Consider the following 12,296-nt stretch of genomic DNA (forward strand, 5'->3'; position numbering starts at 1 on the left):
ACTTCAAATACTATTAGCGAGTAGATATTTTCAATGGGGGTATTGATTAACAAGCTGGTGGTCCCTGTTTGTCCACGAAATTGTCTTTTCAGAATCCATGGTCGAATAATATCAACTACCCATATCCCAAGGGTATGTTTGGTTGGCCTTGTCCATTAAGGGTAACGAAATTTCATTGATAAACCGTTCTAATTTAGGAAAGAAAAAAAAAAAAAAAAAAAAAAACCTATTTTAAGAGTATTTTTAACTATTGTGTATATATATATATATGTATAAATTTAATGTGTCACTATAAATTTATATAAATTTTTTGAATTATTTGTCTTTAGCTCCCGCGATTATTTTATACATTTTGTGTAAAAATATATCCTCCAATAACAACCAACTAATATCATGTTTAGATCTCAGATAATTTTTATAAATCTATCTAATATAGGGTTGATTCTTTAATGGAATGAGAAAGAGGGAAGAGAAAAAAAATATACTAATGTGATTGTGTAAAAAAATTATGTAAAATATACAATAATTTTATACATTAGTGATGTGACAGTTTATACTGTTAAAGATAAAAAAAATTTACATCACGTATGACCGTGTATATTTTAAACAAAAAAATATTTTAACGGACCGGTGAGATACTCTAATTTGTAGAGGGGATCTGGATCAAATTGGACACTCACAAAAGGTATCACAATTCACAACACTAACAGAAGCTATGAATTTTTAAGCAAAGGATATCATGATCTTAAATAAAAAGAGCATGACCATTGGAATAAAGTGTATTTTGGTAGATATCAATGCAAAATTGAATTTTAACTTTGTAAAGAGTTTTATTGGCTTTTGAATTAGAGTCGAGTCCATGACATCAACAAGTGCTAGAGGTGGACCAAGACCAAATCATGACACTACAACTTGGAATACAGTTACAACCAAACACGGCACAACCAATCAGCAATCAGCCTTCAGCAATATTCAGTTCACTCCATTCATTTGGAAGATATATAGCTCACTAAACCAATAATAAATCCAAGCCTTGGTTGCTACTTCTAATAAATTTGTGTAGATAAAATTCATAAACAACAACCTTCAAATCTAGCACAACCCATCAATAATGCCTAGACTATCCTAAACCAATGTTTAAAACATAAGTAAATCATTACTTGATAAATTAAAATAGCCTAATACCAATGTTATGAATTCAAGCAGCTCTTGCTATAACTTCTATTCGTTCAGGCAGGTCAGCTGGATCAATATAGAAGCCCCTCCTGACGAAAGATCTTGGCACTGTCACCTTCAACACTCCATCTTCATACCGAGCAGAGATTCCTTCAACATCAATCATCCCGGGAAGTCGGAATTTCCTCATGAACCGTTTTGCAGCTGGCTCTGTTGATTCATTAGAGTTAGCCGACGACTCGGTTCTAATTATGAGGTATATTGAGTCCTCAACTTCCACTCTTATCTCCTCTTTCCTCACACCTGCAACAGCAATTCAATTCCAGTATATGAAAATATAGCAACAAACAAAGCATAAAAAGAGAGAGATTTTAATGGATGATAAAGCAGAGGATTACCGGGGAGATCAGCTGAGTAAATGTGGGAGTCCGGGGTTTCGGTCCAGTGAACGTAGTTTTCGGGGATGAAGTGGTAGGGAAAGAGAATAGGGGAGGAGAGAGAGCGCAAGGAAGAAGGATGAAATGTTGAGATCTCCATTTGCTTTCTTGGAGAAAAAATTGGTGGTTGTGGAAGATGGGTTGGTTTTATTTTTGAGGAGGACGAAAAAGCTGTTGCTAACTTTTTATAGGCCAAGTTGGCGTGAAGGGCTTAGGGTTGATTTTTTTATAGGCCAAGTTGGGGTTGGTGGGCCTAGAACTGAAAAATGATAGGTTGCACAAACTTTAGAGCAACCGTTTTTTGGGGAATAGTAGCAAATATGAGGTGGTGGTTGGGACATTCAATAATGAAAAAAAAAAAAAAAAAAAAGAAGAAGAAGAAGAAGAAGAAGAAGAAGAAGAAGAAGAAGAAGGTGCATGAGAGATTTTTGTAAGATGCTCAACACCAGGATTCATGGGACTCCTTACACGTGAACGCCAAAATTTTAACTTAATACTACATCAGCATAAATATCTAATCCACTCTTAGGAAATTATTTCCTATAACAAATCACAACCCTCACTAAAGGGAATGGAAAAGGGAAAAGGGAAAAAGATGTTAGCATCAAAATCCTATTCAGCATAATATACTCCGCCGTATTCACCGGTGCAAGTCTGACTGACACACAAAACACCACATTACCCACACCGCTCTATGGAGAAATTTCAAAATATATGCAGTTAAGTGTATACTCCGTGAATCATTAGCAATTCTAGTTCAGTGGTATTTTCCAACCTTCAAACTAGAATGTCGATGGTAAGGTACATGTAAGAGTGAACTTAGATTTCAAAAAATAGTCACACGTCTAGGAATCAAATCATGCAGCAGTGTTAAATCATTGCATTGAGGCCTACTTAGAGCTGTATTTAACTAACCTCATCAACAAATCTGCTACACCCACAACCAGATTGTTACAATCTTCGCAGGGCTTTTTAACTGCCAGATCTCAGCAGTTGAAGGAAATAATTAATCTACTCAAAAACAGCATCAGCTTAATGAATCTACACTACATAATAAGAGCGAGGGGATGCTAATTCTGAGCATTACGACAAACTTGTTAAAATTATAAAAGAAAAAAAAAAAAAAAATTCAAGTTTCTTGGTTAGAAGAAAATTTTAAGTTGAGAAACCAAACCATCCTTTTTCTCTTTTATTCCTTTTCCTTCTTCTTTGATTGCTAATTCAGTAAAACATAAATAGTTTTCTCATTCAAATTATTTGCTTCCTTTACTCAGATTTCTCAGCTGTAATTGTTTTGTATCAAAATGTGTTCCAAACTTTTTCTTTCCAGCACAAACAAACAAAAAATAATTTAAAAAATATAAAACATTCAAAGATGTCCGGCAAGGCACTGAAGAAGATTTTGGGGTCACCTAGTTGCACAAGATGGTTGTGATGCTATGGTGTTTGGCCAAGCGTCATATAAATTGCTCTCTGAAATTTTGATGGTACTAATTAGAGTCTATTGTATTACCTGGGGTTTACAGAAATAAGGGCATCCAGGATCTCATGTGCCCCAACTATAAACGATGTGTGAGGAAAACATATTATCAGCAAATTGTTGTACATCCAGAAAAAAAGAAAAAAAAAGAAAAGTAGATAAAAGCAATTTTAACCAAAGCATGTCTTAACCACCGATTTCTTGTTGTGACTAGTATGCTCAGTCTCAGAACCAAAAATAGTTTTGTTAGAATTATAATGATCATAATATTAAGACAGCATTGTCTGGGATACTCAAGAGAACTGCCCAACATGGATTAACATACAATCAAAATATAAAAAGGGGTACAAAAGCCAGAAAAACAGACTATAAGTTTCAAATATTCTATTCATAACATAATAGGTTGAAGGAACAACAAATAATTCAACTATGACAAATTTGACACATCAATGACAAACACTTCACACAATTATTTCATCAGCAAATAATTACCATCCCGAATTTTATGGTAGGTAAGTACAACTAACAAAATATAGTTTAGTCTTTTGTGGTACCCACTTCTTGTATTTACTCCAAGCACAAAACCATAGCTATATGAAGTAATTTTGCTAGAAGATCCATAATTTCTCACCGGAGAGTGGAAAGGATTTGGTGTCACAGGAAGGGTGATATGCAGTCCAGCAATACAACGAACTTGTTTAGCATTTGCACATGAATCCCAAAGCCCTCCTTTAACAGAAAGTAGACCAAAGGGCAGTGGGAGTAACAACCGCACTTTCTTGGCCTTTTGATGAATTTCCAATAATTCGTTCAATCTAAATGGTAGTTCAGCAGAACATGGGAACATGAAGATCTTCATTGACAACACATACTTTGATGTGTTTCCTTCCAATGCTGCTTCTGGCAAAGAGAATCACAATAAACCACTGCATGACACCAGCCACAAAGGATGGACTGTTCTTCATGAACTTCTTTCTCGCACATTGCACACTGCCTCAAAGTGTCCAATGAATTCACTTGCACATCCACAAAAAACTCCTCCTTAGGCAGCTCTGCATATTTTGTGGGGGTTGAGCTGGCCGTTGAGTTGGTTTTTTCTTCATATCCCTGGCCAGGTGGGTGTGAAATCGTCACTGCAACCAGATCGCTACTCCTAGCCATTTCTGGCGGCCATTGGACATCAACGGTTTCAATGAATGGCTCAAAGCAGATCAATGTCGACCATTTTGGCCCAGCATCCTTATCCTGTTGGAGTAATGGGTGAACTAAAGAAATGGCTTTCATGACTGCATACACAAACTTAAGCTCTTCCAGGGTGGGATTTCTAAACTGAAGTCCATCCGATGATGTGCAACGGGCAACATCAACAACAGGGAAACGATTAGTACCAGACATTTCCAAAGATAATGACTTTACCATTCTTCTCATCGAAGGAAACATCAAAGATTCCAGCTCATATGTCACCCTCAAAACCTCAACATTCGGAACACGAATGGTCTCCCTTGAGCCGGTCATCGTCTGGGCATCATTTTCTGACCTAAACATATAAAACCCTAAATCCCCACCATCCCCACCGATAAATTGAATACAAGGGAAAGGCTGTTTCTTGCCTGACCAATCTGAATCTTTCCCAACCTGGATACCAAAAAGATGACCAGGACGCAATCGCTTCCACGGATCCGTCCTATACAGAGCAGCTGAAGCTCTGTAAAGTGACTTAATGAAAGGAGGGGCAATGCCTTCTACCTTCATAAGACACGCTCCTGATCCGGGACCGAGTCCCGGACCTGAACCAAATTGTTCTTGAAATTTCGCAAACAAATTCTTCAAATGTACATCCATATCGATTCCTACTATCCCAGATCAAAGTATCAAAATAAATTCACTGCAACAACACAGTAAACGCTATACTGGTAGTGAATTGATAAGAGGGAAGATAGTATTCAATCAAATGCAGCAAATCCTACTTTAGTAGTATGGTGATTACTATCGATTTGAACACAGGAGGATCAAATTACTATCTCAAAAGGATTGTTCTTTCTCTGGTAGATTACTGGATTTGTTCTAAAAACAAAATCCAATTAAATTAGTGAGCAATTTGACTTTCCTAGTGGGAAATACAAGTATATGTCTTAACAAACTACTGAAATTAAAATAAATATCAAATATTACTGCTTCGTACCAGCTTGCTTGTAATTCTCTTTGAAGCGATCCACAGATGGATGAGATTGAACTTCTGCTGTGTTGTAATGGAAATGCTTGGGTTAACAATGGAAACGCCGAAGTCTAGCAAGAGTCAAGATCTGCGAGCATTACTGTGACCATGGTCGGAAGAATTTGTAGGAATGTGCAGTTGTCAACGGGTGTTTTAAGCCGGGTTAGTGTATCCAAACCCGCATATTCTATTTTAACCCAAAACCAACCCGACCCAGTTCTTTCTCTTCAATCTTCGTTCTCACTTCTCTCATCCATACTTAAAGGATTTTTACCATTTCCACATACGGAACGGAACCATTCTACAAAACACATCTTATAGTCTATCTCTATATATATATATATTACCCATATCTCTATAGATCTTAAGAGTATAAGTTCGGACGATGATGCATCCCGCAGCAAGCATGTTCCCTCCTCCAATGGCTCCACCGACCATGGATCCTCAACAAAATCATAATCAATACCAACAATACCAGCAATGGATGATGAATCAGAATCAGCCCCCAACCCTACAACAACAGCCCCAACACCCCATGTATTACCACCAGCAACCACCGCCTCAGGCGACGGCGCCACCGCAGCAGCTCCAGCATCCACAACCGCAACCGCAATACTCGGCCACCGCTCAGCCCGCAAGCGCTGACGAGATCCGTTCCCTCTGGATAGGAGATCTCCAGTACTGGATGGACGAGCAATATCTTATGAGCTGTTTTGCTCATACTGGCGAGGTAATTACCCTTTCTTTCATGCCCTTATTTTGTTATCTCATCCGTTGATACATGCCCATGTGTTGTTTGTTTCCATGTCTTCTTGATCTCATTAGTTTGTTTATGTCTTCCAGTGTTTGCTAAAATGTTGAATGGTTGAGAAACACCAAATTTGTCAATTGTTGATGAAAGTGTTGTGAGAGGGAATAAATAAACAAACTAGAAAGAACATATTCATCAGATTGTGGAAGTAGGCACCCGATACATATAAAATGAGAAATTTTTTATCTAAAATGGTTTAATTATTTTTTTTTGATAAGTCTAAAATGGTTTAATTATTATGCCAAAGACCAATAATTGCCCCTCAGAAATAATACGTATGAAGCTGATCTCAAATAACTGGGTAAGGTTTGATTATTTGTTATTGAGTTATTGGTTTATTTATGTTGCCTTCCTTTCTTTTATAAAATATATGTTTCTTAGAATACAATGTGCAAAATGTACCTTCCAAACCAAAGAGTCTATATTGTTTTGTATTTGAGGTGGAGAAAATCTAATGAAGAGGATTCAGACCTACTTGACATGCCATGAAAGAAAAGGGGGAGGAGGGGCGGGTGTAGGATTTTGGAAGGATGGACTTTTATTGGAATGGAATGGAATGGAATGATTCAAGATTTGTATTAGATGGAGCTTATGGGTTGAGACTTGAGAGTGTAGGAGTGTAAAGTAACAAAGCAAGAGGGTTGGGTGTTTGCATTTTTATACAATTTTGATTTAAAAATATAGAAACAAGAGATAGATATGTGAAAATTTGAAAGCTGTTTTAAACAATAACTTAATGTAAAAGATGCTTTCAATGATTATGTCTGAAACTCTGAATATAAAAATGGTTTTTTCTATATGAAAATAACCTTGTAATTAAGCACTAATCATTGACAAGAATGCTTCCATTTTTATATATTTATTTTTATAACATGATCTCCACTAAGGTGTGTGACAACTGAGTCATTGGTTGGATACGTACAGTTGAAAATCACAGACCTCACTTGTGAGTGGCCATCCTTGCCATTGCAAACTAATAGGGGTTTCTTAACATTTAAAGCAGCATGTTTGATGTATATTGTGCTTGCAAGTTGTCATTAAATATTCAAATTAATGTATCACCACTATAAAATTCGTGTATATCTTCATGTTTACCATGCAACCCTGGAGACATGTGCATGTTTGTAGATGTATATGCATGTACTGTAAAAGAATTGGGGGTGAGGGTTTCTGTGGCTTTGTATTCTAGCTATTCAAAGTTTTTGTGCTTGCAGGCGGTATCTGTGAAAATTATCCGTAATAAGCAAACTGCTCAATCGGAGGGTTATGGTTTTATTGAGTTTGTAAACCATGCCGCTGCAGAAAGAAATCTACAAACTTACAATGGTACCCTGATGCCAAATGTTGAGCAGAATTTTAGATTAAACTGGGCATATTTTGGAGCAGGTGAAAAGCGTGCAGATGATACCCCTGACTTCACAATATTTGTTGGAGACTTGGCTGCTGATGTTACAGATTACATGCTACAGGAGACATTCAGGGCCCATTATCCTTCAGTTAAAGGTGCAAAGGTAGTAACTGATAAAATGACTGGACGCACGAAGGGTTATGGGTTTGTCAAGTTTGGAGATGAAAGTGAACAATTACATGCTATGACTGAGATGAATGGAAGATTCTGTTCAACCAAGCCCATGCGCATTGGGGCAGCCGCTAACAAAAAAAATGTTGGTAGTCAGCAATATCCCAGTGGTATGTTTCTCAGTGGCTGCATACTTCTACCAGCATTTTTGTCATTGCTTTGGGTACATTTTAGATACTTTTGCATTTAGATGATGTTATTAGTTGGATACCAGTCCTGGTGTTTCCAATTATCGTCATGTGTTTTAATTCTGAATTGCCAGTTTGGATGATAAGATAGATTGGTCTTTTTAGGACAGGCAGTCTGGTCAATGCTAAACAATGTTGTTAAGTTAGCTTTTATTTCAGCTAAGCCGTCAATTCTTGAAGATAAGCACCAGACTACAAAGTCATTTTCTTCCAGCAAATTGAAAATTTTGGGCATTAATGCTGTTCAAATATAAAAAAATTGCAAAATCTTATAGACTACTGTTGTCTCAAAGCAGGGTATTGAGAGGCTCTATCATTAAGGGGTCTGGGACTGATTTCAGAGGAAATGGTACCCCTTTAGTGCGTGGCCTTGCCTAGGTCAGTTCCTTTTTTATGTATTATATTGTCCTTCATTTCAGTTCCCTGTGGCATTGATTATGCTACATTTTTCAATATTTTCCCAGTTTCTTTTACTGATCAATGTCAGTCAAGTTACAATTAATTTACCATTCAAGTTCTTTTTGCTTTATTTTTCGTTTGTCGGCCACAAGAATGTACCCCTTCCTTTGTGCCATTTATATTGTAGTTGTGTTTGACCTTTTCCTCTCCTGTTCTTCCGAGCTCGGTTCTCATTTACGTTTTCAGACTTAATTTAGTGGGGATAGGCTCATTATGGAGAACAGGTAGCAATTTTATCCCAGTTGCTTGAAACTGCATATAGCAGGAATGGTTTTGGTTCTGCATATTGTTATTCCATTCAGCATTCCTATATTAGGCTCTTTCTGCTGGCGGTTGAGTTTCGTTAGTCTATACCTTTACCCTTTGTCCTCATTTGTTCCTTTAGTCTTTGCAATTCTTTGATGACAAATCATTGTTATCAATATTCTCTTTTTCATGTGGGGACATGACTGTTTCAGTGTTGCTGTATCTGCATCAAGTCCGAAGTAGCATTAGATTCTATTAGCTCTATATGATGCTTTAAATCTATTTTTAAACAGTTTCTACTGGCATACCAAGCTTCAACTTTCTCTTAGCTGCAAATATTGTCTGTTTTCAATTTTATGCTTATTTATTTTTTGTTCCATGTATTTGTCACAACTGAAGTGATGTGAATGCTTGTATCATTGTTAGTATGCCCACCCATTTTATTTAAATGGCCAAAGCATGAGAAAAAAACTGTGAGAGCAGCGGTTGTATAAATACTTAAATTTCAGTGTACCTATAGAAAGTAAAGCAAAATTAAATATATATATATATAAGTACATATCATCATCATCATCATCATCATCCTTGCCTTAATCCCATACGGATGGGGTTGGCCACATGATTTGAGCTTTTTAAAAAAAAATTATGGACATTTATAAATAAAATATTTTTATTTTTGTTAGAGTTTCATATCTGGTACTTGCTAAATAATGCATTTTTTATTTTATTTTATTTTATTTTTTTATTATTATTATTTTTTTCTCTTTGGGAATTAGATATAAATAATTTTGAAGTGGATATTGCGTATTGGCTCACATCTTATATTTCCTCTAAAGAGGTGATGGGCTCAATTCCACACCTTCATATAGTGTTGCGTTTCCAATTTATAGAGTGCAAGCGCGAGTGAGTGCTAATGAACTTTTCAAATTGTCACATGTTCCAGTGTAAATGTCTGTTTACATGAATACATTTGTACAATTACCTGTTTGCTTTGACAGCATATAGTGTTTGTCGGCCCTCTCCTCCTCCTCTCAATCTCCCTGTTTATGTGTGTGTGTGTTAACACCAAGAAAAGAGTTCAGCTCTAATGGTATCTCCTCTAATTTCAAGTGGAAGGTTGAGGGTTTAAGTCCACGTAAAAGCATTAGCTTTGGGGTGTTGCAGTTATTTAAGTGTACACATCTAAAGTTGTTTGTTTGATTGCTAGATAGAATCTGTAACTCTGTATTTTTCTTGTATCTTTATTTATTTTGAATGTCTTTATCTTGAGTGCTAAATAGATATAACAATCCAAGTTTTCTCAGACACTGATTCTGTCAGATTGGTTACATTTCTGGTTTTCATGGCTCTTTTGATGACAATGTCTTGGCCTTTTCAACTACTCAGCTACTTTGTTGGACCAAAATCTCCAGCAAGGGTTTTGCCTGCATGGAATCATGTTCTCTTCTTTTAGATTGAACTAAACTAATTGTTTCTTCACTATCTCTTCCACTTTGTCTTCACTTGTATACTCTCTACACGCAGCTCCATACCAGAATACTCAAGGAATTCAGAGTGAAGATGATCCGAATAATACGACTGTTAGTATGCTTTTAATTATTGATGTTAAAAACATTCTTAACCTGCTCCTGACCCAACAAAATTTTAATTTCAGATATTTGTTGGTGGTCTGGATTCTAGTGTTACAGATGACCATCTAAGGCAAGTTTTCAGCCAATATGGGCAGTTGGTTCATGTGAAAATACCAGTAGGCAAGCGATGCGGATTTGTTCAATTTGCTGACAGGTATGATAAACCTGCTTAAGATATTTCTTGAATTCACTAGCTGTATGTCTTGAGTGAAGAAAAATTAGGCATCTAATCAATTGGGCTTTGTTCTCTTCTATGCATACGTGATGGCAGAAGTTGCGCCGAGGAAGCTTTACGGATGCTAAATGGAACCCAGTTGGGTGGACAAAATGTTCGACTTTCATGGGGCCGTAGTCCTTCAAATAAACAGGTCGTTTGGAATACCTAATACTTGATAACTTTTGATTTTCTACATTTAAAGTTTAAATTCGCCTACAAAGCTTACAATTATACAGGATCCATTTGTTGCTAATGTGCAGGTTCAGGTTGATCCAAACCAGTGGAATGGAGGATATTATGGATATGCCCGAGGATATGAAACGTATGGATATACCCCAGCTGCTCAAGATCCTAATCTGTATTATGGAGGCTATTCAGGATATGCAAACTACCCACAGCTTCAGCAGCCACTGCAGCAGTAGCTTCAGGTAGGACATAAATAAACATTCACAGCTTCTCTTATAAGCATCTTTTCATTATAATCTAGGCAAGGGATGTTTAAGCCTTTAAGGTTTCTGGAGTTCATCCTGGTCTTGTCATCCAACCCATGGTGGTTAATCTTCTGTCATGTTCTTCCTACCTGAAACTTGTTTGGTTGAGTGGCATCAAATTAAATGGTGAACCTAGGAACCATTGTTTGGTGCACTGTCAAAATGCTAGTGCTGTCGAGCATGAAAATGTGAATTCAAATCCTAAGAGCAACCGCTTCATGGATATAATGTTAATGAATAGGTATTATCCAGTCCACCCCATGTAGCACCCTTGATTAACGGCAATCCACTCGGTAACAACCCATATCATTAATGATGCTTACATAATTGCGAAAGTAAACACATTTTCGGTGTTCTGAGGAAGAGAGAACCCCTGCAAAGTGATGTGAAAACCAGACGACATAGAATCTTATTTATTCAATTTTGTTGATTGGAGGTTTACTCATCCTCGACATGTGGATGATTGTTGCTACCAGTTGTAATCTGGTGGAGAATAAGGGCTGTTTTGCTGCACATGCACAGGACAATTTCTTCGCTGCTGCATTGATTTATTTCAGGTCTTTGTTGTTATCTTCAATGCATATTGAACGTATGACAACATTCACCTGATACATGTGAAGAATATGGTGGCTAATATTATCTTGATTGATAATTGTATTCTATTTGGTTTACATTTTGATGGATATAATAATATGATATAACAAAATTATGTTATTTTATGCAGTGATTTCAAGTATGGGTGATGGTGATGGTGATGGACATCTTTGTGCATTGTATCAGTAGTGATCACTATTCGGAATTCGTTTGTTCCTCGATGTGGTATATGTTGGCCATTGCGGGTGCTTCAGTCCCATTCTACCTAGTCTTTCTTTGAATTTGTCTCTGATTTTGTCAACGGGAGAATTGCATCACCATTCTTAGCTAGGATTTCTTGTAATTTGTCTGTGATCTTGTCAACAGAACTGCTCATTTTCTGGCCTCCATTTTTCCATTTTTCCATTTTTATTTTTTCTGTAAGTTGTGTTTATAAGATGGTTATTGATTTGGGCACTCATTCGTGAATGTATCTTTGATACCGAGGATTCATCCCATTGACATTGGAAATGGGTTTTGATGGTAACGTTTAAGTTGTCAAATTCTTTTCCATGTTGCTAGTTTAAATGGTTGCCGCAATCTAGTGACAACTTTTATCTGATTCATTTTTTAATTCAAGGACCCAAATTATCAATAACAGGAAATTGAGAGCTGAATTTTATTTTAAAGCAGAGATGATAGTTGTAGAAGAGGCAGTACTTTTGTGCAACCCAACACTCACTATTGTGAAAACGTGTGTGGTTGGATACAAACATGAGTTGATTTCAGAGTT

General features: G+C 36.7%; 3 protein-coding genes across 4 annotated transcripts; 1 reads left to right on the top strand and 2 right to left on the bottom strand.

Annotated features, from left to right (window-relative positions):
• Positions 1–805: 805 nt before the first annotated feature.
• On the bottom strand, positions 806–1,930 carry LOC132267094 (15.4 kDa class V heat shock protein-like). The gene is made up of 2 exons (XM_059768148.1): positions 1,575–1,930; positions 806–1,479 (listed from the first exon to the last, which is right to left on the bottom strand). The coding sequence occupies exons 1-2, from the start codon at positions 1,711–1,713 to the stop codon at positions 1,199–1,201; spliced, it is 420 nt and encodes a 139-aa protein (XP_059624131.1). The 5' UTR covers positions 1,714–1,930; the 3' UTR covers positions 806–1,198.
• Positions 1,931–3,453: 1,523 nt separating this feature from the next.
• Positions 3,454–5,464, bottom strand: LOC132267081 (uncharacterized). Of its 2 annotated transcripts, none has more exons than XM_059768140.1 (2): positions 5,276–5,464; positions 3,454–4,943 (listed from the first exon to the last, which is right to left on the bottom strand). In XM_059768140.1, exon 2 carries the CDS (start codon positions 4,933–4,935, stop codon positions 3,949–3,951), a length of 987 nt encoding a protein of 328 aa, XP_059624123.1. In that variant the 5' UTR covers positions 4,936–4,943; positions 5,276–5,464; the 3' UTR covers positions 3,454–3,948. The 2 variants fall into 2 exon arrangements, with proteins under 2 accessions (XP_059624123.1, XP_059624117.1); XM_059768134.1 differs by having other exon boundaries at positions 3,454–4,978.
• Positions 5,465–5,585: 121 nt separating this feature from the next.
• On the top strand, positions 5,586–12,074 carry LOC132267077 (polyadenylate-binding protein RBP45-like). The gene is made up of 7 exons (XM_059768128.1): positions 5,586–6,038; positions 7,334–7,808; positions 10,116–10,171; positions 10,246–10,376; positions 10,494–10,590; positions 10,700–10,867; positions 11,655–12,074. Exons 1-6 carry the CDS (start codon positions 5,694–5,696, stop codon positions 10,859–10,861), a joined length of 1,266 nt encoding a protein of 421 aa, XP_059624111.1. The 5' UTR covers positions 5,586–5,693; the 3' UTR covers positions 10,862–10,867; positions 11,655–12,074.
• Positions 12,075–12,296: the final 222 nt, after the last annotated feature.

This window comes from Cornus florida, unplaced genomic scaffold (genome assembly GCF_030987335.1).
Source record: "Cornus florida cultivar Cherokee Brave unplaced genomic scaffold, ASM3098733v1 CherokeeBrave_3.0.0_Hap2_Chr01, whole genome shotgun sequence".
In the NCBI taxonomy this organism is placed as follows: Eukaryota; Viridiplantae; Streptophyta; class Magnoliopsida; order Cornales; family Cornaceae; genus Cornus; species Cornus florida.